This window comes from Protomyctophum bolini (assembly GCF_963924005.1).
Source record: "Protomyctophum bolini genome assembly, chromosome: 17".
Lineage (NCBI taxonomy): Eukaryota > Metazoa > Chordata > Actinopteri > Myctophiformes > Myctophidae > Protomyctophum > Protomyctophum bolini.
In genome coordinates, this window is record NC_137878.1 from 9,672,948 (window position 1) to 9,700,716 (window position 27,769).

The following is a 27,769-nucleotide window of genomic DNA, read 5'->3' on the forward strand; positions in this document are numbered from 1 at the left end:
GTATATAGTTTAGTAATAGTAGAAGTATTTATGTGTCCAGGGGTGGTTTGTGGTTTGGTGCAATGAAAAGGAGTCAACAGTGGGGCCTCCCAGTGGCTCACCTGGTTAGAGCATATGGAACATGGGTGAGGATGCTGTGAAATCCGAAAAACAATCGTCTTCACAAAAAACGACAAAGGTTAATCCAAATTATATATGTGTGTGGTGTATATATACATATATATCTATATGTATATACAGGTATATATATATATATATATATATATATATATATATATATATATATATATATATATATATATATATATATATAAAGATAAAGAAAACTTTATTGTCCATTAAATTAACATAAAATGGAAATTCGTCTTTGGCACACCGGCAGTCAGTTACAACAATAAAGAGAGAGAGAGAGAGAGAGAGAGAGAGAGGAGGGGGGAGAGAGGGGAGTTGCACCACTCAGTTCACACGGGTGTGATTCTTTTTATTTAAAATGTCCACCGCAGTTGGCACAAACAAAGTTTTGTAACCCTTCTATTTAGCTAATTTTGCCCTAAGTCTCCTGCCCAATGGCAACAAGTCAAATTCAGAGTGAAGAGGATGGGTAGAATCATTGTAAATCTGAATTGCTTTTTTGGTTATGGAGCGGTTGTATATGTCCTGAAGTTGCAATTGTTTGTCTCCAATGATCTTACTTGCCTGGTTGACTACCTGGGTGAGCTTGTTTTTCAAACCAGGACACGATGTTAAAAGTGAGAACACTCTCAGTGAGTGATCTATAGACCATGGCCAGGGTGTGTTTACTGGCATTAAAACTTCTCAGTTTCCTGAGAAGATAAAGCCGCTGCCTTGCCTTTTTGTAGATGTTATCTGCATTGGTCTGAAAGGTGAGTTTATTGTCTATATGGTCGTTCCCAGATTGTGAATTTGTGAATGTCAATGATACTAATTTTGGAGCAATATATATATATATATATAATTGCTCCAAAATTATTATCATTGACATTCACAAATTGTACTGAATAAGATTCTTCTGTAGGATAAATGATGTAGTTATAGTTGTGTCAAAGAACTTTGTTATCTAAGAACAGTGGCTGTTGTCCTTCCTCCCATTGAGCCTGTCACAATTTCTCATTTAACTTCCCCATTAAGAAACTTTCTAGACTATCTCTCTGCAATGTCTGACAACACTCAGGAAAGTGGCAATACACGCTTTGTCAAAACCGACAAATCACGTTTAATATCTCTGTCAAGCAGCATTCAGGTGCACGCCGATAAACACACACTGATCATTTAACTCAAATTAACCTGTACAGTATGGAAACCTGGCTTGAGTCCTCCAGGGAATACTGACATTCCAGTTGAGGTATTAAGCTTCGCTGTAACTTGCGCTGTGTTTCTCAACTGTCATGTGAAAGCATTTAAAGCTTCATTTGTTGGGTAACCGCAAAACATGCTTTGATGTTGACTGGCTTGCAGCTAGACACAGCGAGGCTGCAGTCACCTGTGCTGTTTGTTCATCAAGGTCAACTTGCTGTATAAATGAGAAATGCACTTTGCAGCAATAAAATACATTTGAGATATTTTACCACAAGCTGCTTGGGGAAGTTAATAAACTAATCCTGAAAGAGCATTGAATAGAATCCACTGAATAGAAGTCTTAAATTTAAATTAAACTGAGATAAGATGAGAAAAAATAAACTGCAACCGCCTCACTGTCGCAGTGACGATCCCATGTCACTGTGTGCTCAACGACCCGTATGCCTCCATGACGCTCCTCTTTCATTTCCTCTGTGTTAACTTAGGATCGATATAAAAGATACATTTTTTCCAGTTTTTCCTGTGTTTATGAGGTGACAGTACTTCATTAGACCCCTTGGTGGTGGCTACATATCTCTGTGCATGCGTGGACTGCCTTGAAGGAACAGTATCTGAATTTGCCTGGTAGGTACGGGATGAGAAGTGTGGAAATCTGATATGGGAGATGACTACAAGCGACGGCTGTGTGTGTGTGTGTGTGTGTGTGGCTAAAGTAGACTCAGGACGAGACACGGACGCTCACAGTAGACCAGAAAAAGGCCCTGGATGGCGTTTACACAAGAATGCCATGAATGGCACTTGATTTATTTAACATGGGAGGACCATATCAGAAACGTGGACCTCTATACCCGGGCCATGGACAAGATCAAAAAGACAAGGCTGACTATAGGCACTGTTACCGTCAGGCACTTAGTTAGAACTGATCATCACAAGTCCACTAATGCAGTGGGAGCCAAGCCAACGCACAGCTGCAGTAGGAGGGTAACGGGGTGCATCACTTGTGTGAATACACACAGCGGCGTGACCACAGACATATATAATAAAGGCTAGATGGCGCAAGGCGGAGTCTCTGGCGTCGTTCATCTTGCTACAGTCCTACATTCTGTGGGTATAGCTCAAACTAAAATAACTCATAACTCAAATTTTGACGGATTTACAAACGGTTTGGTTTATTGCAGACGTTATCGACGTGGCTATGATTCAGGATGCTTGTCTGCTTAATGTTATCTTTCATATGAACGTCATATGAAAGCATATATACGTATGCCGACGTCCCTGATGTTTACAACAAACCGAACCGTTTGAAAGTTTAGCAAGTTGTGGTCATTTCAAAAAGTTTCAAACGATTGAAACGCAATGTCGATTTAATTTTTGTTTGTACTGTATGTGTTTTTCTTTCTTTTGCTATTGTTCAAAAATGTATAAATAATTAAGTGACCCAAAAAAAAAGTTTCAAACGCGTCGTGCAATAAAACAATGAGGCAAATCTAACCTTGTCCTGAGCGTCTCTGGAGTGTGCGGTCCCTTCCTTTTATCGGGGAAGTTGGGCGTGACAGCATAGCCAGCAACACTGCAGAGCCCCGCGGACCCTGATGGTCAATAGGAAGTAGGGCGGCAATCCAGGAGTCCTGTTGTTGTCCAAACCCTCGCATCACACCATCAGATAAACATTTATTGAACCCTGAGGGGGAACACAGGAACTGGTATGAGTAAGAGTCAAGAACCATTAAAATAGTAATCAAATTAAATGCAATAAAATAGTGTAAGTCTTAGCATCAATAAACTTTATTGGTGAACACAAATACTTTTGTATATAGTCTCTTTATTGAATAAAGGGACTATACAAAAGTACAGTACTATCAACAATAAATATGAGTGAATATTATGTGTACTGCACATCTCTCATCAATATATCCTACTAGTCCAAGTGCAGTGCAACAGAGTCAAAGCTGATTGATTGATCCATTGATTGATTGAACATTGTATTAAGAAGACTGACAGGAGAGAGGGAGAGAGAAGGGGAGAGACATGCAGCAAAGGTCGTCATGAACGGGACTCGCACACGCGACACGCAGTCAGGCCAAAGCCTACAGTATATGTGGCATGCGCCTGGCCAGCGGGTGCTTTGTTTTTAGTGCCTTTGAGGTGCTGTGGTACCATGAGGTGCATGCATAGTCGAAGAAACCATGTATAAGGACTCCTGTTAGGGTCTTCAAAGTATTTTTGCTGACCAGTGAGGATATCTAATGAGGAGATTCCCTCAAACCGGAAGAATAACAATAAAAGTGTGACTCCTTCTCTCGTAGCCTGCTGAATTTATTTTGAAAAATCGGTTTGATGGAAAGGACGTTCCAGATTGCTGGCTCCGGCCTGATGACTACAAAACAATGACTACAACATGATGTAACGATATCATTTGCTCCCGACCGCCGGATCATAAACCCGAAAAGGAATGCTGCCCAGGCAAATCACCACCCATCACCACCCACCAGGCAAACCAGGCATACTTAATGAACTGATGGGTGCATGTGGCCACATAAAAAAACATTTTAACACTTTCTGTTCACTTAAAAAATGTATCTTTCTCCAAGTCACCTGATGATCATGTTTTAGGGGGCACAAAATCACAGCACTCCATCTTTAAAGTAACCTAAATGAAAGCTTCACCCAATACAATTCCAATGCATCACTAAGTACTAGTAAAACACACAAATTACTTGAAACTAGAGGAATGGCGCATTGAATCAGATCAGAGGTATTTAATGCAACTGCTCATCTTTTTCAAATTAAGTACGATTTGCTGAAGCAAGCAAATGACGCTGATGCGACATATATCAGCAGTTCGATCAGGTCAATCTAATGGATTTTGTTCATGATCAAAAGTCATATAAAGTCGACTAATTAAGGCTTTGGCAGGTCATGAGTTGTTTCAGAATCTGTTTACGAGTGTGCCCTGGCCACTCTCTCTCTCTCTCTCTCTCTCTGCACACAACAGCATACACAGTAAATCCCAAACACCATTTGGGTCCCATTTTTACACTAGTTAAATTAACCCTGCCGATTTTGATTGAAATTGGTATCCATATAAGGAGTATGCATGCTAATGTATTCAATCTGGGGCCTGGGCAATGGCTCTCAGTGCTCATTTCACATGAACAATGATGATGGGAAAATGTAAATGCCCACATTTACAGTAATTGGTTGGGGATACATTGTCTGCATTGTGCGCTTTGTGATGCAAATGTTTTAAGTTTTGGGTTAGTCCATATAGGGCTGGGCCCAGGCGAGACTGCCACGCATAGCCTACTACCATGTCATTATCATCCCTAGCTTCACTGTTTCAATGGAAATCGGCATATTCTACAAGCAGCATGCAAGGCAAATCTTTATGTAAATCACAACATCGGGGGAATGTCATTCTTCTGATCTTGTGTGCCTCTTCGAAACAAGCCTTCAGATTAAGTTATGATAATGGCGCTTGTTTCCACGGCTGTAACTGAGCTAATCATTGAGCTAATCAGACATGAAGTCTCTCCCCTGTCAGGTGAAAAGAAGCAGCTTGGACTCCTCATGCATAGAAGGAAGCATGAGGTCAGTCTGCTGCCCCCCCCCCAGGTTGGCAGAGGAAGTGTAGCGCAGTAGCCCAGCATTACATTACATAATTGACACTGGGTGAAAAAAAAACATGAAGTCTCGTCATGTCTTCACCGTGTCCGCAGCCAAATGGAAAAAAACAACTTGTAAAATATTATATTGATAATGACATTTTTATGGAACATTTCTGCAGGTATGCAACTATTTTTTTAAATAGATAGTATAGGCTAGGCTAGATTTATGTATGACAAAAATAAAGAGCATAGAATTAAAAACTTGTAGGACATGTGTAAACATGAAGCTGTTGGCATGCATAGCTGTTTCATAGTAGCCTAATGCAGGCCACCATTTTGAAATGTGTCCCTTGCGAAACTTATTGCATGATAGCCTACTGATTAAATGTTGTATTGATTAAACATTTCTGTGTCTATAGAAGGGTGGAATGACCTCCCCCCATCATAATTCATAGTTTATTCACACCATCATATTTTGATGTGTTAATGAAACAATATTGTTTCACGTTTCAATTATATATTGCATTTTCAACTTTCAAAAATAATAATAATCATGTCTACTGCAATTTTTCAAAAACGGTTAATTTTCTTGTTTGTGGGATTTGTTTGTGTGCATATATAAGCCAAGCGTACATACATACATCTTGTCATTTAACCTACAAGATGTGTAACCTGTGGGTGGTTTTTTTTTTGGGGGGGGGGGGGGGGGCGTTTGGTCACATGGTAGGACTATAGCATCCAGTCTGCAATGCTCAGTGGGGGGTTTCACGTGTGCAAAGTGCATTGAAAACGACCACCCGAGAAGCGATACTTGCAGTGGTTTTCAACCAGTGGTCAGTCCCCGTCCACCAGTGGTCCTTGAGGGGGTTCCAGGTGGTCCCCAGCTAAACGATGGAGAGTTGGTAACCAAATGGACTAACTAACTTTTGAGAGTGTAAAATCAATTCATTTCATTTTACGCTCTCAAGAGTTAAATCATTGTTAAGCATCTGTATTAGGCCTATACTTACAAGACGTCTACATAATTAGAGAAAGGAATTGTGGACAAAATCCTATATCCAACAATAAAAAAGGGTCATTAAGTCTAAATGTCATCAAATGGTGGCTGACATGATGAAAAAAAGTAATGGGCCTTGATATGAAAAAGGTTGAAAAAATGAAAACCACTGCTATACGGACATAAATCAGGCAACGGGCCTTGAACCTGACCTTATGGTCCATCTACTAGGGGAGTTTGTCACATTGCTTCCCCGCTGGCGCATTGTTAAGTGAACGGAATGGAGGAGAGAGATAGTGTACGGGCTATCCAATAAACTTCACTGCCGCCCTGTTCGGACCCTCTCCTCTCCCCCATGCGGTGCTCCACAGTTTTGACACAGAGACAAAAAAAAACGACTAGGGGGACTATGAATGGTAAAGAAACCAAGGAGGAGGCAGCAGAGCAGAGGAGGGAAAGCAAAAGAAAGCGGTTTGCCTTTGTAGTCGGGGAGGAATGCGGAAATGTCCCTGCTCTGTGTCAAACCTCTCTGAAGGGGGTCAGGCCACATTCAACCAGCGTGGGAAAGCCAGCCAGGGAGAGAGAGAGAGAAGGAGCTCACACACACACACACGCGCGCACACACGCACGCACACACACACACACAGACAGACGTTGCAGCATATCAAGAAAGGGAAGAAGAGGGCATAATCACGCGTCTACCACCATTGTCCTGTGCTAGCTGCTGTGACCTCGGCAAAAGAAAAAGTTACAGTGCGCTGAGTAGGCTATAGTGCGCAAACGGGATTTTTTTGGGGGGTTGTGCGTGGAATACGCCCCCCACCTCCTCCTCTTCCTCCCTTGTTTTAGTTTTTCTGTGCCAGAGAGAGTTGTAGTCTTTTTATTTGGAGGGATGGGAGGTTAAGAGGAGCTGCTGCAGCTACCTGTGTGGCCCCACCGTGAGGACACTATAAGGACAGGACAGTGAGGGATGTGTGTGTGCCGCTGCAGGAAAAGCGTTTCTCCATTCATCTATACTAAACGCCAGCGATGAGAACTCCTCCAACCACGGCAGTTTAAAAAAAAGGACATGTCGACGTTGTATTCACGCGACCTTTTTGTTGACAACCTAAAACAAGGTAAAACGGGGAACTTTTGTAATTGAAATGGGGATAAATAGTGACCTAGGTTAAGAACAAATAACGTGTCCAAACACTATCGTATTAAATAACAACCGACAGTAAACTATAGCCTATGTTTATTTTTCTATTATTATTTGAACGCAAGCACAAATAAATTGGAAAAAAATATTTAAAGGCGAGGAAACGCCTATATAACCCCACTAAAACGTAGTTTTACCCGTTGCAATTATTGTGTGCGTTTAGTTTGGAGTTAGAAACTAGTTTAAATGGACTGTGGTGGTATAGGAAGTTTAGACAATGCAATCAGTAGCCACGTGCTCCACAAACTTGCTTTAGCCTCAAACACAAGCTATGATAAAGAGGGCTAGAGAAAATAGTATGGTCGTTTCGGTTTCACTGTTTATTTAAGGGCATTGGGTTGAATTACTGCAGTTTGGAATTCTCTATTTTAGTTTATTTTGCACAATTTCGCCTACTCAATTTTATATTATAGCCCACATAGGATCATTATCTCAAATAACATTGTAAAGTTTGACGAATTCGCGAAGATAGGCCTACCCGGTCGCAAAATAACAGAATGTAGGCTATTATATAGTCTATTTTGTATTTATTTGACATATATTCTGTGTTCGAGGTAGGAGGACATGAGTTGATATGCGTAATAGGAGGAGGAGTGGAACTTGGACGCATCTGCATGGGCTCTCTTGTGTTGTTGATAGTCGGAATAAAACATGATGACAGCTGTCTCATTGCCTACCTGGACTATTGTTTAATCCACATTTACAGAGATGGTGACTTCTTCCATCTTTGTCTCCCTGTTATCTAGGCAATAACACGTGCCAAGACGTTTCTGTGAAGATGTCTTTGTGAAAACTAGTGGCTCGTCGTCACACGTCTCCTCGCCGGGATTCCCCGCAATATTTTTCAGCAAGAGAAGGAGAGGAACAAATCAGCAAAAAAAGAAAATGGACAAAGAAGCTATTGGTACTCAGTATGAGCCTGTCGCCGAGATCGGCGAAGGCGCTTACGGGAAGGTGTACAAGGCGAGGGATCTGAAGAACGGGGGACGCTTCGTAGCCCTAAAAAGAGTTCGGGTGCAAACGGAGGAAGAAGGAATGCCTCTCTCCACGATCCGCGAGGTGGCGGTACTGAGGCAGCTGGAAGCATTTGAGCACCCCAATGTTGTCAGGTAAGAGCAGATCTCTCCCTCTGTGTGTGTGTGTACGTGTGTGTGTGTGTGTGTGTGTGTGTGTGTGTGTGTACACGGTGTGTACAGTGTGTGTAAAATGTGTGCATATTGTTTCTGCTTCCCTTAGTTTATATTGGCCAAAATGTTGCCCTATAGATATTGTTGTGTTTGTTTTATGTTTTCTTTATTATTTTTAGATCTTTGCTTCAGAAGACAACCCTGTCTTAACTTTACTTTAATCAGAGTTGGTGAGTTTAGTCAGGTCTTGTGTGTGGTGAGACTACACTCAAGATTAGTCCTTGGTATTTGTTTTATTTTATAGCGCATAAAGAGCTGCGGGACTTGGGTGCAATTCTAAATGGACACTTAAGGCTTGAATAGCTCTAACTGCTCTAACAATAATTCCCCAATGAATCAATGAATAATGGAGACTAATGGCTTCTTCTCACAATGTACCCATGGGAAGACAATTAGGTCGGCATGGGTTGTGATAGTCCATTTCTATTAAGTAACCAATTATTCGAATACACCCCATGTCTTTCAAAAATCACTATTTAAAGTGAACTTAAGTGGGAAAGCAATTGCTTTTTTATCATTCAAAGTTAAAATTGTACAAAATCATAAAGCCCCCCCGCAGGAGCCCACGTTTCTCTCCAGCCGAGCCGAGCCGCATGGCCAGGCTACAGGCGGGGTGCATTGTGGGCCTTCTGTGTTACTCCAGGCAACCCCTGGATGTTTGTAATGGGGCCCATGCCCATTATTCATTCCATATGTTGAGTGTCTGCTGAGAGCGCCCATTGTAGCCCGACAATCGGGCTGCGAGGGGCGTTTAACCCCCGGGCACCTCGCGGGGAGCGTGCGTTTCATTCTCTGACATCATATACGTTAATGACACCTTGAAAGAAAGGATCTCCTCTCGCACGCTTCCCCCCCCCCCCTCCAGGATCTCCAACCCCACTGATTACAAGGTATTGGCTCCGGTTGCTTGTTGGTGAGAGAGGAGTGGAAATGCTTCCTGGGGGGGATTTAACAGTGTTGTTCCAGGCTTTGATTCACAGCCGTTTATGTAGATTAGCCGCTTTTCGGGATGAGTTATACAACTGCACATCTGCATGCATCAAAAAAAAGTTAGTTTCCACTGTTTATTTGGGATTTAAGACCATGCCCCACATCGATAAATCATTCATTGCACTCGTCAAAAAGCGGTGTATTTCTTCCGTGAATAATGATGGGTTTTGCGAGATGAATGCTAACTATTGAGGGGATCCCAAAAAAAAAAGCCTTCATCAATCTTGACATGGGCCCATGAAAGCCTTGTGTAGGAAACGGACCTCGTCACCTCTCATTGTGCCATTGGAGCACACCACGGTCATGTCTTTTGAGGGAATTCCATCCCCGGATCCCAGATTGCATGCTTGGTTTGCCGCGACGAGAGATGCTACACCCTATAGACATCAGTGACCGATGGGGCTCAGCAAGGGTTGCCATGAAGGCACTGTTGATTTTGGCAGCACATTTAGATTTTTAGTTTAGTCTTTTGAATAAAGTTAAATTTCGTTTTTTGTCATATTTTAGTCATCTGAAATGCTTTAGCGTTATAGTCTAGTTTTAGTCGACTGAATGTCATGTGATGTTTGTCGACTACAGTTGATTTAGTCGACTAAAATGGAATTTGGCGGGCCTCCTCGATGCCGTCGTGATGGCTGATTTTACACTTGCTGAAAATAGGCGATCTACAAGCTCACAATGTGTCGCAGCGCGACACGTTGTGAGCTTGTAGATAGGCTATTTTTAGTCATCGTAGCTTAGTTTTCATTTGGTTCCCATAGTTTTGTCAGTGAAAAAATGTAGTCGACAAACAGTTTTTGTCTTAGTTAGTATGAGTCGCCGAAATCAACACTGGGTTGCCTGCTTGGTTTCCGTGACGAGAGATGGCTACCCTATAGCATCAGTGATGGATAGGCCCCAGTAAGGGTTGCCATAGAGCAGGGGTGCCCGCACTTTTTTTGACTTGAGAGCTATTTAAGAAATGACCAGCAAATCAAGATCTACCCACCAAAAAAATATCCCATTGCTGAAAATAGTTAAAAAATGTACCTGAAGGGGCTTTTGAATAGCAGTGCTGGCGTTGCATATAAGACAAACACACTCAGAATGAGATATAGAGGGGGGAAATTGTAATTGGTTTTGTAATACTGTTTTGTTTTGTATAACTTATGTAATGTTTGTGCGCAACACTCTTGAAAACAAAGTATTTCATTGTGTGTTTGAGCTGACAGGACTTATTTGATGTCTTTCAATCAATGACGTCACCATAATTCAAGTGGCCTTTAGGGTTTTCCTTTTTTAATATTTTTTTAGGGCCATGTCATGTGATCTACCTGCACAGCCTTTGTGATCTACTGGTAGATCACGATCTACCTTTTGGGCACCCCTGCCCCATAAGAGTATCAGGAGTTGTTGCGGTGCTGGTAACTTGTGGTCCTCCTCAGCTCTTTGAAGAAGACCTGCTGGATGGCTTTTTTCTCTCCCTCAGCTTTTCACCAAAGCCTGCCTTGGCAGCGCTGCATGCCGACATAATCTGGATTCTTGGCCGTAGTTTGTTGCCTAGAGAAACACGACCGTAAATGTTGGTGTGTGTGGTTCTTGGTGTGCTTGAATCACTCCACGAGTGTCGCATGCGCCGAGTAGTTTTTCAAGAGCAGCCTGGGCCCTGGGGCCATAATTTGTCCACTGTTAGCACCATGGAGGATAACAACATTTAGGGCTGGGGAAATAAGTATGTCGGTCTATATCATGATATGACCTTAGATATCGTCTGGAATTTTGGATATCATAATGTGAGGTGTTTTGTCTTTGTTTGAATCACTTGTTGAATTGCACACTTAAATGAAATGAAAGTAAATAATAGCATATAACCTAAACAAACCTGCTATTTTAGACCTGCAGGACATGCTATTTTCACAATTTCGGAAAAATGTGTTTAGTTTCATTTTATTATTATCGTCAGTATTGTGCCCATATCGCCCAGCTCAACATTTTACTACAAGAGGTCGCACCTCCGATCCGACCGATATGTGCGAGTCATAGCTACAGGGGTGTTGCCAGAGTATCTGTCTGTCTGTGTGCATACCTGTGAATGGAGATCTCTCTATCTATCTGTCTACCTGTGTCCCTTTTATGCCCATATATTTGGCAAAAATGGTTATGTTGTGGCTTAAGCGTCTTGATCAGATGAACATCTCTATTTTAAACGACCTTCAAGATTTAAAGCAAAATCTCACTTTAGTAGAGAATTATAACATTACAAAACTCAACACGGCGTAAGAAAAAAGTGTCAAATTTCCTGTTCCATTTGAATTCAGATTTGTAGTTTTCAAAAGGTAAAAATCTACCGGAAGTTGACTTTTTGGGGTGCTTTTCGGAGCCTTTATTTGATACAGGTACAATGGACAGAGACAGGACAACATTAACACAGAGAGGAGAGTGAAATTCAGCAAATGGTCCGGCCGGCCATATAAAAGCTAGATACCTCAAGTCATTGGCTGCAGCAATTCATTGGGAGTGACCTGTATCGCATGGAAGCACAGGCACAGTTTACAAAGCAACTATTTAATATATCTTTCCAATATGTACATGTCAAGGTTACTACACAACCCAAACGGTCCCAACTTCCCAAGCATTTACCAAAGAAACGGTTTTATCGAGAAGGTCCTGTTCGTTGTTCCGAAAATCTTAATCAGTCACCAAAGTAAAAGCTCTTTTATTGAATGAACAGCTAGGGCTCCAGTAACATCAAAGGCAAACTGTCAGAAAACAGGTCTGGACAGTTATTTGACACCACCAACAAATTCCTTTTCTACCCGATTCAAAATCTCTAATAGATTAGATAAGATTCTCAGCAAGGAAAGTAGTAAACTTTCTTAGATAGGAAGAGCTACGTTCTGATTTGGTACTTTTTGGACGTGCTAAAATATGTGTGTATATACATACAAGTTATACATTAAATATATACATTATTTTCAAAAGCCTTAATTCATGTCGTAATTTAGTGTTAGTCACATTTTAGTCACCTGGAATGTTTTAGTGTTAGTCTAGTTTTAGTTGCCTAAATATCATAAGATGTTAGTCGACTAAATCTACAGTTGATTTAGTATTTTCTCGACTTATTTATTAACGAAATTGTCAATATATGTAGTCTTTTAGTCTGTTTTAGTCATCGTAGCTTAGTTTTCATTTAGTTTCCAATTAGTTTTAGTCAGTGACAAAAGGTAGTCGACGAACATTTTTCGTCATAGTATTAGTCGATGAAATGAACACTTGTTACAAAGTCACTCCTGTCAAGCATTGAATGGTGTTGTTTTCCTCACCGGTTCCTCCGTCTCCAGGTTGTTCGATGTGTGTACAGCGTCTCTGAATCGTCTTGTTTTCCTCACCGGTTCCTCCAGGTTGTTCGATGTGTGTACCGTGTCTCGGACGGACCGCGAGACCAAGCTCACTCTGGTCTTCGAGCATGTGGACCAGGACCTGACCACCTATCTGGAGAAGGCTCCGGACCCGGGGGTACCTCCCGAAACCATCAAGGTAAATAAAATACTAATGTATGGATCGTCCTGAACGTCTGTTCCCAATCCAAGTAGCCGGTTTTCTATCCTACTTGGTAAACAACGGTGAGTTTTTTTATCCACATTTGGTGGATAAGTGTTAAATGAACAGTTTGACTGCGGAAACGCAATGCCACGTTCACAGCCTGGATTTCACGAACCTTTGAAGAACGCCCGTGCCGACGTCATGGTTCCTTTTCATGACAATCCGCTTTAAAATGGTGTGATCCTTTGTCGTCGTAGTGTTGAAAAAGAATCCAAAGTGGTGATCAAAAACGACAACAGAGCGGAGGAGGAACACGTTCCGCTGCGTGCCACCGCCGCCATTGGAATGCATTGGGCCTCAATTTCCCAGGACCCTTTGCATGCCAGTGCGACGGATGTTTTTTCCGATGACGTCGTCAAAACGCGCCACATATCCCACTCTGTCCGATAGAAACGTCTTAAAACGTATAAACAATGAAAACGTAACTCGTTATTGGGAGGGAAGCTGTTCTACAATCAATTAACCCATTCTGGACGGGAACCCCTTTTGGTGTTTTAAGCATTATGTTATACTTTAGCTATTGGAAAAATGGCGGATCTACAAGCTCGTAGTGCTATATTTAAAGAATCGTGAAAATGTGGCGCAAATCTTTGAATATATATTCTTTCACAGCGAACGTTTTAACTAAAATCTTTGCTTCTTCTTTGCAACAGTTTTTTCAGATGGTGGTCTGCGGCCAAATACAGATAATTCTGGGGGTCCTTGACATGAAAAAGTTTGAGCCACACTGACATAGTCTTTGCTGTGCAGTAACACATCGCGTCATACTGGTGATTCTATCTGCTGTATCTAATCGGACAGGAACTAGTCACGTGTAGGCCACAGCTGATTGTAACTTCCGGCTATAGGATAGAAAACCAGCAGTATAGGCCTGGTTGATCTTGATCATTTACATATGAAGAGCAATGTTTAATCCGTTTAGACCTGAGAACTGATTCTACAAAATGTGGGACAGTTTTCTGAATGTTTTATATATTGGTGGTTCTCAAACTTATTTCATGTCACTTATTATCTGTATTTGGCGGCCGACCCCCATCTGAAATGTTTATCCAGGGACCCCCCAGAAGCAATGATTTAAGTTTTATGTATATATTCAAATATTTTCACAATAAATAAATAAAATAGCAGATCTACAAGCTCTGAGCATGTAGATCTGCTATTTTTCAACAGATGAAGTTTAAAAGGACGTTCGACCGAACGTCCGGTTGTTCCCACATGTCGGATCTGCGTATGTACGCCAGTAGAAGTTTGCATTTTGTAGCAGTTGTATACATTCTAGTGAAAGTACTGTACAAAGAAGTAAAAGAAATGCTTGCATATGGTCTTTAAAATGACTTAATCAAGGATGCATTGGCGTACTTAACAATATTGACTATAGAAGACCCATATATACCGGAGTTCCATATGGAACCCTTTCATGAGCCATACTGTATGTGAACATTGTGAGCCAAGCTATAGAACTAGAAGCAGAACCCTTTTGTTCGTAAGAATCAGTGTTTCGGTCGACTAAATATCATAAGACTTTATTCGACAAAATTTACAGTTGATTTACTCGACAAAAATGTATTTTGGCGGGCCTTGACACCGCCATAATGACTGATTTGCTGACAATGCGTCGCAACGCGGTGGGTTGTGAGCTTGTAGATCAGCTATTTTCAGCATGCAAACAGAGTGTTAAATGACTTGTGTTTTACTTATACTGGATCTCTTGTCCACTATAGTCCCTTCCTAACATTTTATTCTAGTTTTTATTTGTTGACGAAATAGTCAACATATTTATTAGTCTTAAGCCCTAACCACACCAGAGGGTTGCCATGTATAACTCCTTGCGACTACTTGCAACCATTATTCCCAATGGCATGTTGCAAGTTTCATTGGTGTGGTTTGTTGTGTTGCAAGGAGTTGCAGCGGTGTGGTTTGGGCCTTAGTTTTAGTCATCGTAGCTTAGTTTTTAGTTTCCATTTCGTCGTCGGAGGCAAGCTATAGAGCGTCGCAGTCCCGCCCCCTACCAGGGACCAGGAAATTATTCCCCATCCATTTTCCTCATAGACATTTCAAAAAGTCTTTATTTAAAGACCTTTTTAAGCCTTGTACAAAGTCAACTGGAGTTGTGACAAATCATGACGACAAACGGCAGGTTAGAGGTTACAACACTTTTTTGTTGTTGTTTTTCTTTTTTGTATTATTTGTTCGGCCCAAAATGTCGTGTCACGATTTGTCACAACTCGAGTTGGCTTTTTTTCCGTGGCGTTAATCGTCTTTTAAATAAATACTTTTTTGAAATGTCTATGGGGGGAAAATTAACGAGGAATTAACTTATGGTCCTATAGCGTCGTCATGAAAGGGGGCGCTCTATAGAACCAGAAGCATTTTGTTTGTAAGAATGCAGTTCCAGAAGGGGCGTGGTCTTGGCTCGGGGGGCCGTGCAGGCAGAGACGCGGACGTCCAAACATCAAGAGGTGCTGGGGCGTTTTGAAGGAGCAGCACATGTGGCAGATGGGCTCCAAATTAGAGGCTCCATGCCTTCTCTATTTTCACTCTGCCCTCTCCTTCTCCCAGCTTTTACTGTAAAGTGGATCGCAGATGGAGTGTGTGTGTGTGTGTGTGTGTGTGTGCGTGTGTCCCTAGACCAAGGGCAAGCAAGGACCCCACAGGAGTAATTGGCAAGAATGTTATGTCAGTGTGCGTGCGTATGTGATGAATTGAAACATATGGAAGATTTCAAATGGAAAAATAATTTGCGGATAATTATTGCCTATATGCCCCACCTGCGTATAAAGTAATTGTTGGAGAGCATTCTTTACCCGGAAGCGCGCCTCACCTTATATCAATCATTCTTTTCTCAGCTGGCCTCTAAGAATGTATACCTCAGGGTGTAACACGGCATTCGAACGCAGCACAGATTTATCACCTACTATCCACTTTCTTTAATGCATTGAACAAATCCACCCCTGCAGTGTCCACTTACATGTTGCCCCAAAACTATGGGAAAACGGACGTGCCGCCAGCCCCCCTCTCTATTCTATCACTCACCCTTTTATTATTTTTTATTTTTTCTGTCTTTCCCACGCACACCTCCTTTCCATAGCTAATCATCTGGTTGTGCCCCAGGGTCCATGGACGTATCATGTAAAACGTCGAAGAAGCATCTCTATTTTTGAAGGGAGGGGGGGGGGGGGGGGGCTTGAGTTTAAAGTGTCAAAGTGAAAACAGAGAAGTTATTGAAGCTAAAGTGTCCTGTTGTTTCGAACCCCGGGGTTGAGCGTATGTGTGAAAGTCTTGTGTTGGGCTTTTTAACAGTGGAGAGATATACTGTGTACAAGCATAGGCCAGTCTAGCGTGGATGCTACCCCAGGCTTTCCCAGGGTTTAGGATTCTATTGAGATTGATACAGCATGTGGCTCTCTCTGGTTTCCATGCTGTGGTGTCTGTTAATGGAGAGATCTTGAATGACATTGTGATCATTTTACAGCAATCATCTTTACTCAAAAAAAAAAAACACTTCCATTTGATTAATTATGTTGGTTGTTTTTATGAGCTATATAGCCCTACAAGGTGAAATTGATTGAGAATTAATGTTACTTAAAGGACATTCAACATTAACCCATTCTGACCGGGAACCCGTTTTGGTGTTAGCATCATGTTATGCTTTAGCTATTGAAAAATATCAGATCTACAAGCTCATAGCGCGCCACCGAGTGGCGCGCTACGAGCTTGTAGGTCTGCTATTTTTGAAAAATCGAAGAACGACTGACATTTTTTAGAATCTGATCTCAGGTCAGAATGGGTTAATCAGACCCAGTGTGTGTCCAGTGAAAACCTCGTATGAATCTGATCTCAGGTCAGAATGGGTTAAAGTAAAATGTAACTTTTTTTTGGGCTCCCCTATGTTTTCTATCCCCACAAATATGCAATTTTGAAGAATCAGGCTTTCTCATCATATAGGGGCTTTAATAGAAACTGCTCTCAGGAACAGCTCAGCTGATTTGGCCGTACGTGTGATGTCATCGGTATCCTCTTTGTATAAGTCCTCCTCCTCTTCAGTCTTCAGTTCCACATTTGCATTTCCACCTTGTTTACAATGTTCGCCATTGTTGATTTTCCAAGCTGGCATGGGATGGAAAGAAGCCTGGGTTTATCTAGCGTCAGTATTATAATGACTCAAATATTAAATAATTTGCATATCGGCGCCCCCCACCACCTCAGGACATTGTGGTACTGCAGCTCAAACTGCTTCAAAGTCCAGAAAGAAATGACAAGGACTGCTTATATCAGAGTGGTGATTGAGGCTCAAACCATATGTTTGATGAGGGACATGGACAATATGATATTAAATATTAAAAACGGCTTTAAAATGCATGTTATTTCTGCTTTAATAATTGGAACGCAGACATTAGTTGGAAAGCTAAGAATGTGCCCTTTTCAGACTAATTTATTTCGGTCACATCCAACTAATTTCTAATATGGAGCAAGACATGTAAATGTAATGAATATAATAATCTTCGTGTCATGGTTTGTCAATGCGGTGTTGGCATCTCTTCCAGCACCAGATCCCAGGAGGGTCAACCACACTTGTTGCTTTTGGGTAAGACTCTCCATGGCCCATACAGCTAGAGAGAGAGCCATGTGGGGACAAGAAGATTAGGGAGGGGAGGGGGGGGGGGAGACGAGATGACACAGACGACACACAGACACCATCCCTCTTTATTTCCAGGACAGTGGAGACTCCACAGTATAACCCCCAGCAGAGTGCCCCCTCATAACCCCATCTCAGCCCACCCCCTCCGACAACTTCATTTACTCAGCCCCCCCCCCCCCCCCCCCCCCCCCCAAGACCAGATGACACCAGATTGTGGACCCCCCTATCCAGCCCTCTAGCCTTTAGGCCCCTGAGGGTCCCGACAACCCCAGACCACATGGGGGGGGGGGGGGGAGGGGGGGAACAGCCTTTCCAAATTTAGCACAATCCTGCCCAGCCAATAAAGAAAAACCTTCCCCCCCCCCCATGTGTTGTCCTATATGAAAGGCTGGTTTTAGCCCCAGACCGACCGACCGACCGACCGGTCCAAAACATTTCATCGCCAGCCAAACCCCTCTGCCAGATGTAGCCCTCTCTCTCTCTCTCTCTCTCTCTCTCTCTCTCTCTCTCTCTCTCTCCAGAAGCAGTCCTTAACTCAGCACCAGGCACCCCATTCTGGGCATTGCCTGTCCCACTCAAACCCCCTCCATCACCTGCTTGTCCTTACTCTCAGACTCCAGACCCACCACATGGTCATTGATGATAGAGGCCCTCCTCCAGGAATCAAATGAGCTGGAATGACATCAAGCAGGCCAGGCTACCCCCCCCTCCCAAACCCTCCTTGGCCAGACCAGCGCATTGGTCCCCCCCCCCCCTCCCCTTAAAGCGGCCATGCTGCCCCCCCCCCCCCCAGCCTCAGTGCTCCTTGGCCAGACCATGCGCTTTGGTCCCCCCCTCCCCTCCTCCCCTTCTCCCAATCACCTCCCTTTGCTGCCACCCTCCAAGCCTCCAAGAACTGGAGTCTCTGGGCCTATAAAAGGGGGGAGGTTAATGAAGCATGGGGAGGGAATTACACTTAACGCTAACCCGGCAGATGTCCCACATTGTGCTCGGCTACAATAAACAATATGGCCGCCTCCAAATGGCATTAGCATTAGAAAAGGAGGCGCGCTCGGAAAGCCATGTTTTGATTGCGGTTCTTTGCAGTGGGCCTGACGACTACGTCTTTCCTGCTTCGCCTTTTTTTTTTTTTTTTGCGGTGGTGGGGTTGGGGTTGGGGAGGGCAGAATGTTTCCTCCCAGCCAGTGTTTATTTCGTCGATTAATACTATGACGAAAAGTGTTGCACTAAGTTTTATCACTGACAAACTAAATGGGAACTAAATGAAAACTAAGCTATGATGACTAAAACTAAGACAAAATATATTGACAATGTCAGTCAACAAATAAAATCTAGACTAAAATGTTAGGAAGTGACTAGTGGAAAAGAGATCCAGTACAAGTCATTTTACACTTGGTTGCATGCTGAATATACCTTGTAGATCTGCTATTTTCAGCAAGTGTAAAATCGGCTTTTATGACTCGACTGACATTTAGTCGACTGAATCAACTGTAGATTTAGTCGACTAAAACTAGACTTAACACATTCCAGGTGACTAAAATGTGACTAAAACTAAATTCAAGAGACTATGACAAAAGCTAAAACTAAAACTTGGCTGACAAAAATCAACCGTGCCAACCCCGGCCAAGCTGGTTTTTTTGCGAGGCTTCTGGTGTGGAAGTGCTGCTAAAAAAGGCAGTTGGGTGTTGAGCAACACTTCTTGCGGTGCCGTTATCGAAGTTTGCATCAGCGTTCTGGGGTCCCTCACAACGCCTGCAAAGAGTCCCATAGATATCGTTCTGGGGTCCCTCACAACGCCTGCAAGAGTCCCATAGATATCGTTCTGGGGTTCCCTCACAACGCCTGCAAGAGTCCCATAGATATCGTTCTGGGGTCCCTCACAACGCCTGCAAGAGTCCCATAGATATCTATGGCCCCCTTCTTGTTATATAGGTCAGCCATTTGGACTTTTGCGGACCGGGAACCCCTTTTGCCGTTTAAGCATTATGTTATACTATTAGCCAAAAATAGCAGATCTACAAGCTTGTCGTGCGGCACTCAGTGCCAGCGCTACGAGCTTGTAGATCTGCTATCTTTGAAAGAAATATTAAAATGTGGTGCAGATCTTTGAATATATATTCTTTCAGAGCGAATGTTTAACTAAAATCTTTGCTTTGGGGGGTGGGGGTCCTTGGAACAACACATTTTGAGATTGGGGTCCGTGGCCAATTTACAGTCCTTGACATGAAATAGTTTGAGAACCACTGAAATAGAAACGTATAGGTCTTTCAGAAAACTGTCATGATTGTAGAGTAGACATTATTTTTGTAGAAGCTGGTCTTGGGTCTAAATGGGTTAAAAGTGATCATTGTTGAACATGCAGTTGTGTTCGTCGCTCAAATATCCATTATTTGTCAGTCGAGCTGCGGGTAACCGATACCAACAGCGGAGACGGTGTTGAGGGCCAAGAAGGGGCCAAGATTGTTTGTGTGTTTGTCCCTTAGAGCCACACTTGAGAGGTAATTGGTGTTTTGTAGGAAACGCGGCTGAAAGGAAGCACGATGTAATGGCTATTTATAGCAGAGAGGAACTTATGGGGGGGGGGGGGGGGTGATGCTATTGTGTAACCCCCCCCCCCCCCCCCCATAACCAACTGTCTGCCGTTCTCACATCTGTCTGTCTGTCTGTCTGTCTGTCTGTCGGCCCGCACTAGCCAGGTCATGGCTGGATGGAGATTTAGAAAGGAAAGCCTGTTTATGCACCCTGCCTGCCCATGGTCAGCGTACACACACACACACACACACACACACACACACACACACACACACACGTACAACACACACACACACACACACACACACACACACACACACACACACACACAATGCAGAGAGAGACAGACAGACGTATACTCGTGCTTAGTATGCACACAGATGTATACTCATGTTGACATGAACATTGAAAGGACGCAGAACGCACACGCGCACACATATGCACCACCACCACCACCCCTTTACCACCCTCTCCCCCTGTATTGCATGGGGGGGGCAACCTCCACCCTGTGCCCCCCCCCCCCTCCCCTCTTTATGGCCAGCACAGCGGCCAAAGCCTGCGCCGTTTGCTAATGTTTTCTGCTTGAGTGTGCAGCCCCTTGTTTTCAGCTCCTTGAACCCCTCGCCAGCTGCTAGGCCAGTGAATAGTGCTGTGGGCCCCTGTCCATGTCACTTGTTGTGAGGTCTTGGCGGAGGGGTGTGTGTGTGTGTGTGTGTGTGTGTGTGTGTGTGTGCGTGCGGGTGTGTGTATGTGTGTGTGTGTGTGTGTATGTGTCTCTCTCTCTCTAAATGGGTTAATCTGCCCACATATCTCTCTCCATTCTGCCCCCAACTATACCACTAGTATCAACCACTGACTGCCACCGTGGTGAGTCCTCCTGGTGGGCTGCTACGTTTTCCAGTCGAGGAAATGATCTTTTGAAGGCTATCATTTGAGCCCACCCACCCAAACTCCCCTCTTGTGTCTGTGTTATCTTCCCCCTCGCTGTAACCGTTGGCTTGTGCAACATATACTTGAAACTATAGAGATGTCCCCGATACTGTATCGGGGAAAAGTATCGGATCGGCCCTTATTTGGTCATATCGGTATCGTCTGTCTAACCACCGACACAGGGGTAAGCGGTTGACACTATGGCAGGTAAATAAAATGTTGGGGCACGTGGAGTTTGCTTTGGAGTTGCCCAAACTGCACATTTGAGTGAGGAGCCTGCAATAAACACTATTCTCGGTCGGTGGACTTTTTCTTTTTGTATTATTATAAATATTATTCTCTGTATTCGGTATCGATATTCGGTATTGGCTATCCCTACTTGAAACCCGTTGGCATCAATATATCAAATAAAAATCACACACGTGTGAAATGAGTTGCGCTCCTCCTATCATCGTACATAACGGCTTACATGAGAGAGGTTGTATAATTCTGAATTGACGACAATGAGCGAATTGTACTGTACTGTCCAAATCACTAACCACCCCTTGTCTCTGGTCCCACGTGAAAGAGGCCGGTACCCGGACAGCAGAGAGCTATAGCTACTAATGTCTTCTAAGCTAAGTAATGTCTACCACAACTGCTGTTCTAAATCCTTTAAACCCATTATTGACCTTATACCGACCTTAAAACATGCCTTAGTTATGTCACCATTCATAGCGGTCCCTTATTGGCCGACGGTTTGCACCGACATCTACTGACAGCCAATTTGCTCAGACACATGACGTACATTCTCCATTCATTGTCAATGGCATTCATCAGCGTACATCATCATGGCGTATAATAGACATGTCTATTTGCTCAGAAACTATGTACGTAAAATTCTCCATTCATTGTCAATGGGAATATAATTTGTGTTTGTGTGTGCACACACACACACACACACACACACACACACACACACACACACACCAAAAGCTGGATATGGGAGGGGCTAGCGCCCCTCAAAAATAAGTGTAATAATCATAGTTGTGTTCTACGTTTTCGCTGGCAGTCAGTCCGATTTGATTTAAACACAACCAAAAGTTTGCTAGCTGCAAAGGTGTCATGGCTACAGTGTCCAAGGTTGTCTCTTGAGGTCACCACTGGGGCATAAAAAGAATGGGATGTCCAATTAGCTATAGCTGGACAGCTGCTGAGAAACAGAGGTTCATGCTTCTAGAATGAGGCCTCCCTTTCTGTCTCTCATGCTCTCTCTATCCCTTTCTGTCTCTCATGCTCTCTCTATCCCTTTCTGTCTCTCATGCTCTCTCTATCCCTTTCTGTCTCTCATGCTCTCTCTCTCCCTTTCTGTCTCTCATGCTCTCTCCCTTTCTGTCTCTCTCTCTCCCCCTCAAATTATCTCCCTCCCTCTGTCGCCCCCCCCCCCCCCCCCAACCTCATCCGTTATCAAACATCTGCCCCAGTGTGCCTTAAAGAGACACAGGCCTCCCCTGGCTGACTCCCTCCATACATATAGCAGTGCTTCAGCCATTTGCTATAGTCTTTTGCTCCACTAGAGTCCCAGAGAGATCCAGGCCTGTTGTGGCTTGGCTCCACTAGACTAGAGTCTCAGAGAGATCCAGGCCTGTTGTGGCTTGGCTCCACTAGACTAGAGTCTCAGAGAGATCCAGGCCTGTTGTGGCTTGGCTCCACTAGACTAGAGTCCCAGAGAGATCCAGGCCTGTTGTGGCTTGGCTCCACTAGACTATAGAGTCTCAGAGAGATCCAGGCCTGTTGTGGCTTGGTTTGACGAGAGAAAAGAATGCAGGAGGAGGTCATCAGGCATATATTATATATATATACTGTATATTAATTTTAAAAAATCCCCCACACTTTCTTCTTATATTTGATCATTTTAGTGAATTAATTCTTAAATATAATTCGGACGCTGTTAAGATGTATTATTTACCACCATATATCCAGATTGTGTTATCAGATTCCTACAGGTTGCTGAGAATTTAAAACGTTTGAGAAATGATTCCAGGCCGGGCACCCCAGTGGCTCACCTAGCTCATACAGAAAGGCTGCATAGTCCTTCCCGCAGCTGACTCGGGTTCGAAATTAATATGTCCCGAAGTTCTTTGTTATGCCTTTCCCTTTTCTCTGCCTCATTGTCCGCATCGGGAATATAGTCTAAACAAATGGGAAAAGTCAAAAACAAGAATTGATTACATCAATTCATTACCAGCTGCCTTTATATCCCATGGCTGAGAGGTTCGGCTAGAGGCAAACGGGTGTTTGGTAAGAATATATTGATGGGGGAAGAAAAGAAAAGTAGAGGAACACACAATGGCATTAAGACATCAATCAAGCTCGATACAGATGAATAAACGCATCCATATTTATCCGAATGAATTCTCCTTGGGTACCTTCAATAAAAGTAAAATAACCTTACTTAATAGTAATACCACTCATATGAGCACAAATCAAACATTATTCAAAGGCAGTTTTACCTCCCCCAAATTAACTGTGCTTTCCAATAACTATACCCACAACTTGTATCACATTGAAACCACTGCATGACTACAAAGACCCATGGCATGTGGCCGGGTTAATAGCGGCTAGCCGGCTACTCAAACGACCGAAAGTTAATTTGACCTGAGATCAGATTCAAAAAATGTCTTCTACATCATCCTGACAGTTTTCTGAAATGTCAGTCGTTGTTCGATTTTTCAAAAATAGCAGACATGAGTTGTAGATCTGCTATTTTTCAATAGCTAAAGCATAACATAATGCTAACACCAAAAGGGGTTTCCGCCCAAAATGGGTTAATAACATTCAAGCCTAAAATAAATCTTAAAACTGCATTCACTGTGGTAAAACGAAAAAGATTATTCTGACAATTCCTCACCGCGGTCTGTGGCAGCCATGTTGCTTCTGTTTTTCTCTGGTGCCGGTCCTGTTGCATTCTGGGCAATTTCCAGTGAAAAGTCGACACGAGTCGACTTGCTAAAGTGGGTGGAAGTTAACATCCGGGGTATTTGGTCTGTACTTGGCCAAATGTGAACTTGAGAATTGGAATGGTACTTGGTCGATTAATCAAATCTTGTTTTGGCACAGTGGGGGGTACAATAGCTACATTCACGAGATATGTTCTTTTCGTTTCGGCTCAGATTGTGTTAATTTGTTGTGTTTTTGTCCCCCTCTAACAGGATATGATGTACCAGCTACTCCAGGGCCTGGACTTCCTGCATTCCCACCGAGTGGTCCACCGCGACCTGAAGCCCCAGAACATCCTGGTGACCAGCAACGGCCAGATCAAACTGGCTGACTTTGGCCTGGCGCGCATCTACAGCTTCCAGATGGCCCTCACCTCTGTGGTACAGCACCCTATAATATATATATATATGTATTCTGTTCTCTTTTTTTCCCTTCTTTTATGTTCACTGGGACCCCCTTTTCCACCAGTTGGGAACCGACTTCCAAAATTGGAACGTCAATTATGAATTGATTGGGCAAAACCATACATATATTGACAATTTAATATAAGTAAATTAATATATGATAACCCTAGCTTTTTCAGATTTTCCTTTTTCTTTTGTTGCATATTTTCCTACATAATGCCTAATTTGCATATTTAAATGTTTAATACAAGAGATCATTGTCCTCGTGTAGGCCTAATCAACTGGGGAAGTTTCATGGTGATGACTATTAATGACCTTTTCACCTATCACAAAATGCTCTATGCATGAACCCATTTTAGGACGGCCACGCATCTTTCATTTTTAAGCACTTTTTGAACCGTTATTTTATACTTTAGCTGTTGAAAAATAACGCGTCTACTAGCTCGTGGTGCGGCACCGAGTGCTTCATGTAGGTCTGCTATTCTTGAAACATTGTGACAATGTGGCGCACATCGTTGAATATTGGCTTTCGCAGTGAACTTTTTATTTTAATTCTAAATCTTTGCGTCTGGGAGGTCCCTGAAAAAACATTTATTAAAGACATTTATTTCATGACATGCTAGTATGTGAAGAGTCTGCATGTGCTATTAACTCATTTTGGATATTAAAAAAAAAAAGAGACATGACTGTCTCTGTATCAAAAAGAGTCTCATATAATTCTGGGGTTCCTTGACATAAAATAGTTTGAGAACCACTGATATTAGAAACACAGCTCTTTCAGAAAACTTAAAAAAAAATGTAGAAGACATTTGTAGAATCTGGTCTCAGTCCTAAATGGGTTAACCACAAGTCTTCCATCTGCTGTGTTGTGGCCACTGCGGCTGTGTCCGTTTCTCCATGTTCTATTCAGGGAGGGAAGTGGACTTTTGACCAGCTGCTATGCAATGGCAAGCCGAGTCTATCATCCACAAGCTAGTCCTCTAGTGGTCTAGTCCAGCTGCTTTTCTCATTGGCTGACGTATGTGCGCACCGCAAATATGTCCGGGCGGAAACGAATGACTCGGAACACAATAGTTCCACCTTTTAGAGAATGTTGGGTTATAGCCAAACCCCGGACCCCCGCAGATAATAACAATGCAGCAGGTAATTAATTGATTTAATCAATTATTGTTTCTTCTTTTTTGGCACTAAACCAGACATCTGTATGCTTGTTTGCTAGATTAATACAGGCTACCAGTAAGACGCCCTGAGTGCACGCATCCGCCTGGGTGAACGGCAGACTGCTGGGTGAGCGCTGGCGCTTTGGAATGGTTGGTCAGATCAACATATGCACTGTCAGAACAGGTCAGCTCCATATATGGAGATCCAAGGGTGGCAGCGGGGGCAGTTGAGTGTACAGGGGGCCCAGGGCCCAGGTAGGGCCGGGCCTGTTGAGAACTCACTACACTAATAACTTGGGGGCAGGCCCGTCTAGAGTTTGAATGGACAGGTGTCATTCAAAAGGGAGACGTCGAAGACGAGGCAGGATGGATTGGGAAGGATCAACATAATGGAATGTTCAGAACAGGTCAGCTCCATATATGGAGGTCAGATGTAGAGTTGCTGGCCGGCTCCATATATGCAGCTCTAGGTGATGATCCAGTCTTCTCCATGTATGGCTATCCAGGGTTTGATGAGGTCAGTGTCGTGATCGGGAGATGCAGGTTTTCATATTAAACATAGTATCCAGATGCCCTTTTGTGGGAAAAGTTCAGGCAACCTAAAGCAAATAGCAAAATAAGCAAATAGCTCATTTTAATGACACAAATTCTGCGATATATCTGCACGATGGAACTCAAATTTCACCATCTCATCTTGATCAAAGATCAACTTATTTTCTTTTATTCCATTTTATTTGATTCTGCAGCTCTATGCTGTAGCAGTGTTGATTTCGTCGACTAATACTATGACAAAAAATGTCCGGCTACCTTTTATTCACTGACATACTAAATGGAAACTAAGCTATGATGACTAAAACTAACACTAAATATGTTGACAATTTTGTCACCAAATAAAAACTAGACTAAAATATTAGAAAGGGATTAGTGGGCAAGAGAACCAGTATAAGTAATTTTACACTTGGTTCCTCGCGTTGTATTTTGGTGTCGTAGTGACTGATTTTACACTTAAATAGCAGAACTACAAACTCACATTTCTGTCGACTAGATCAACTGTAGATTAAGTCGACTAAAATCTTATGATATTTAGTCGACTAAAACGAGATATTTAGTCGACTAAAACTACACTAACATTCCATGTGACTAAAATGTGACTTAAATTAAAACTTTTCAAGAGACTAAGACTCAAACTATATTCCAAATTTGCTGTCAAAATCAACACCGTTACTGTAGCACTGCAGTTCACTGCACTGCAGAGAACCATTTTATATCGATTTTACCCGTCACCTCCAAATACAATACAGGAGCAAAAGGCTAGCTATAGCTCCAGGGTTTTTTCACCTGCTCACTTGCTCCTATTCTCTCCTTCCTAACAGACAGTATACCTTTTTTATATTCAATTGATTTTTGATTCCTGGCCCCTCCATTTTAACAAAAAGAGTGAAATTGTCCTTTTGAACTCTATACTTTGGGGTCCATGTTCATCAGGTGGGAGGACTCATCAGATGGGAGGGCACCGTTTGTGTATTTGAGCAGTATATATATGCATGCTTTACAGGTGGCCATCTGTATACGTTCCAAGCGTATGCTCGTCACACACACCAACCCACCCCGTTCTCCAGAGACGGGAGATGGAAAAAGCCGCTAATGTGATGTAGCGGGCAGTTAAAGGGCAGCCGCTTGGCATTCTGGCCAGGGGCCCGGCTCAATGATAGGGGCCTCAGTGTGTAAAGCGAGAGCCCCCCCCCCCCCGGGGGCCTCCTCCCGTGGTCTGTCTCAGGAGGTCCCTCGGCGGCCCGTCGGGGCAGACAGAGACGGTATATAATATGGACAAGGGTAAGAGAGGGACAGGCATCGCTCCCCTTCCCCACTGTCGGTGTCCTTTTGAGGTCCTGACTGACTGTCGAGCACTATAGGCTCTGATGACCAGATAAAACGGGAGAAAAGGACGGGAGAGAATGAGAGGGGACTGAAAGAGGGGAGTCCTTTGGGATGAGCTTGAAGTGGGGGAGAGACGAGAGCATCGGGTAATATATATATATATATATATATATATATATATATATATATATATATATATATATATATATATATATATATACGATGCTAGAGGTTTGCGTCCGATGCCTCGATCCCAATTTTGATTAACCGCTTAACGTTTTAAGACCGATATTGAACCAGGAAAAGAATCTATTATCAATTTTCAAAAGCTTAGATTTGGTTAAAGTTTTTTTTAAATGTACGAA

At 43.0% G+C, this 27,769-nt stretch overlaps 2 protein-coding genes across 3 annotated transcripts in view; one reads left to right on the plus strand and one right to left on the minus strand.

Annotated features, from left to right (window-relative positions):
* Positions 1-7,939, minus strand: part of hepacam2 (HEPACAM family member 2) — a 43,883-nt gene extending 35,944 nt beyond the window's left edge. The window contains exons 1-2 of one of the 2 annotated variants that reach the window (XM_080787023.1): positions 7,801-7,939; positions 2,810-2,998 (exon numbers count right to left, since the gene is read on the minus strand). In XM_080787023.1, the coding sequence (XP_080643149.1) occupies positions 2,810-2,969 (160 nt within the window). In that variant the 5' untranslated portion in view covers positions 2,970-2,998; positions 7,801-7,939. Of the gene's footprint in view, positions 1-2,809; positions 2,999-7,800 lie in introns of those variants that run through there. The other variant, XM_080787024.1, reaches the window with a different exon arrangement.
* cdk6 (cyclin dependent kinase 6) overlaps positions 6,543-27,769 on the plus strand; it is a 51,751-nt gene continuing 30,524 nt past the window's right edge. The window contains exons 1-4 of the mRNA XM_080787026.1: positions 6,543-7,040; positions 7,870-8,232; positions 12,681-12,816; positions 24,175-24,342. Coding sequence (XP_080643152.1) covers positions 8,009-8,232; positions 12,681-12,816; positions 24,175-24,342 — 528 coding nt within the window. The 5' untranslated portion in view covers positions 6,543-7,040; positions 7,870-8,008. The remainder of the gene's footprint in view (positions 7,041-7,869; positions 8,233-12,680; positions 12,817-24,174; positions 24,343-27,769) is intronic.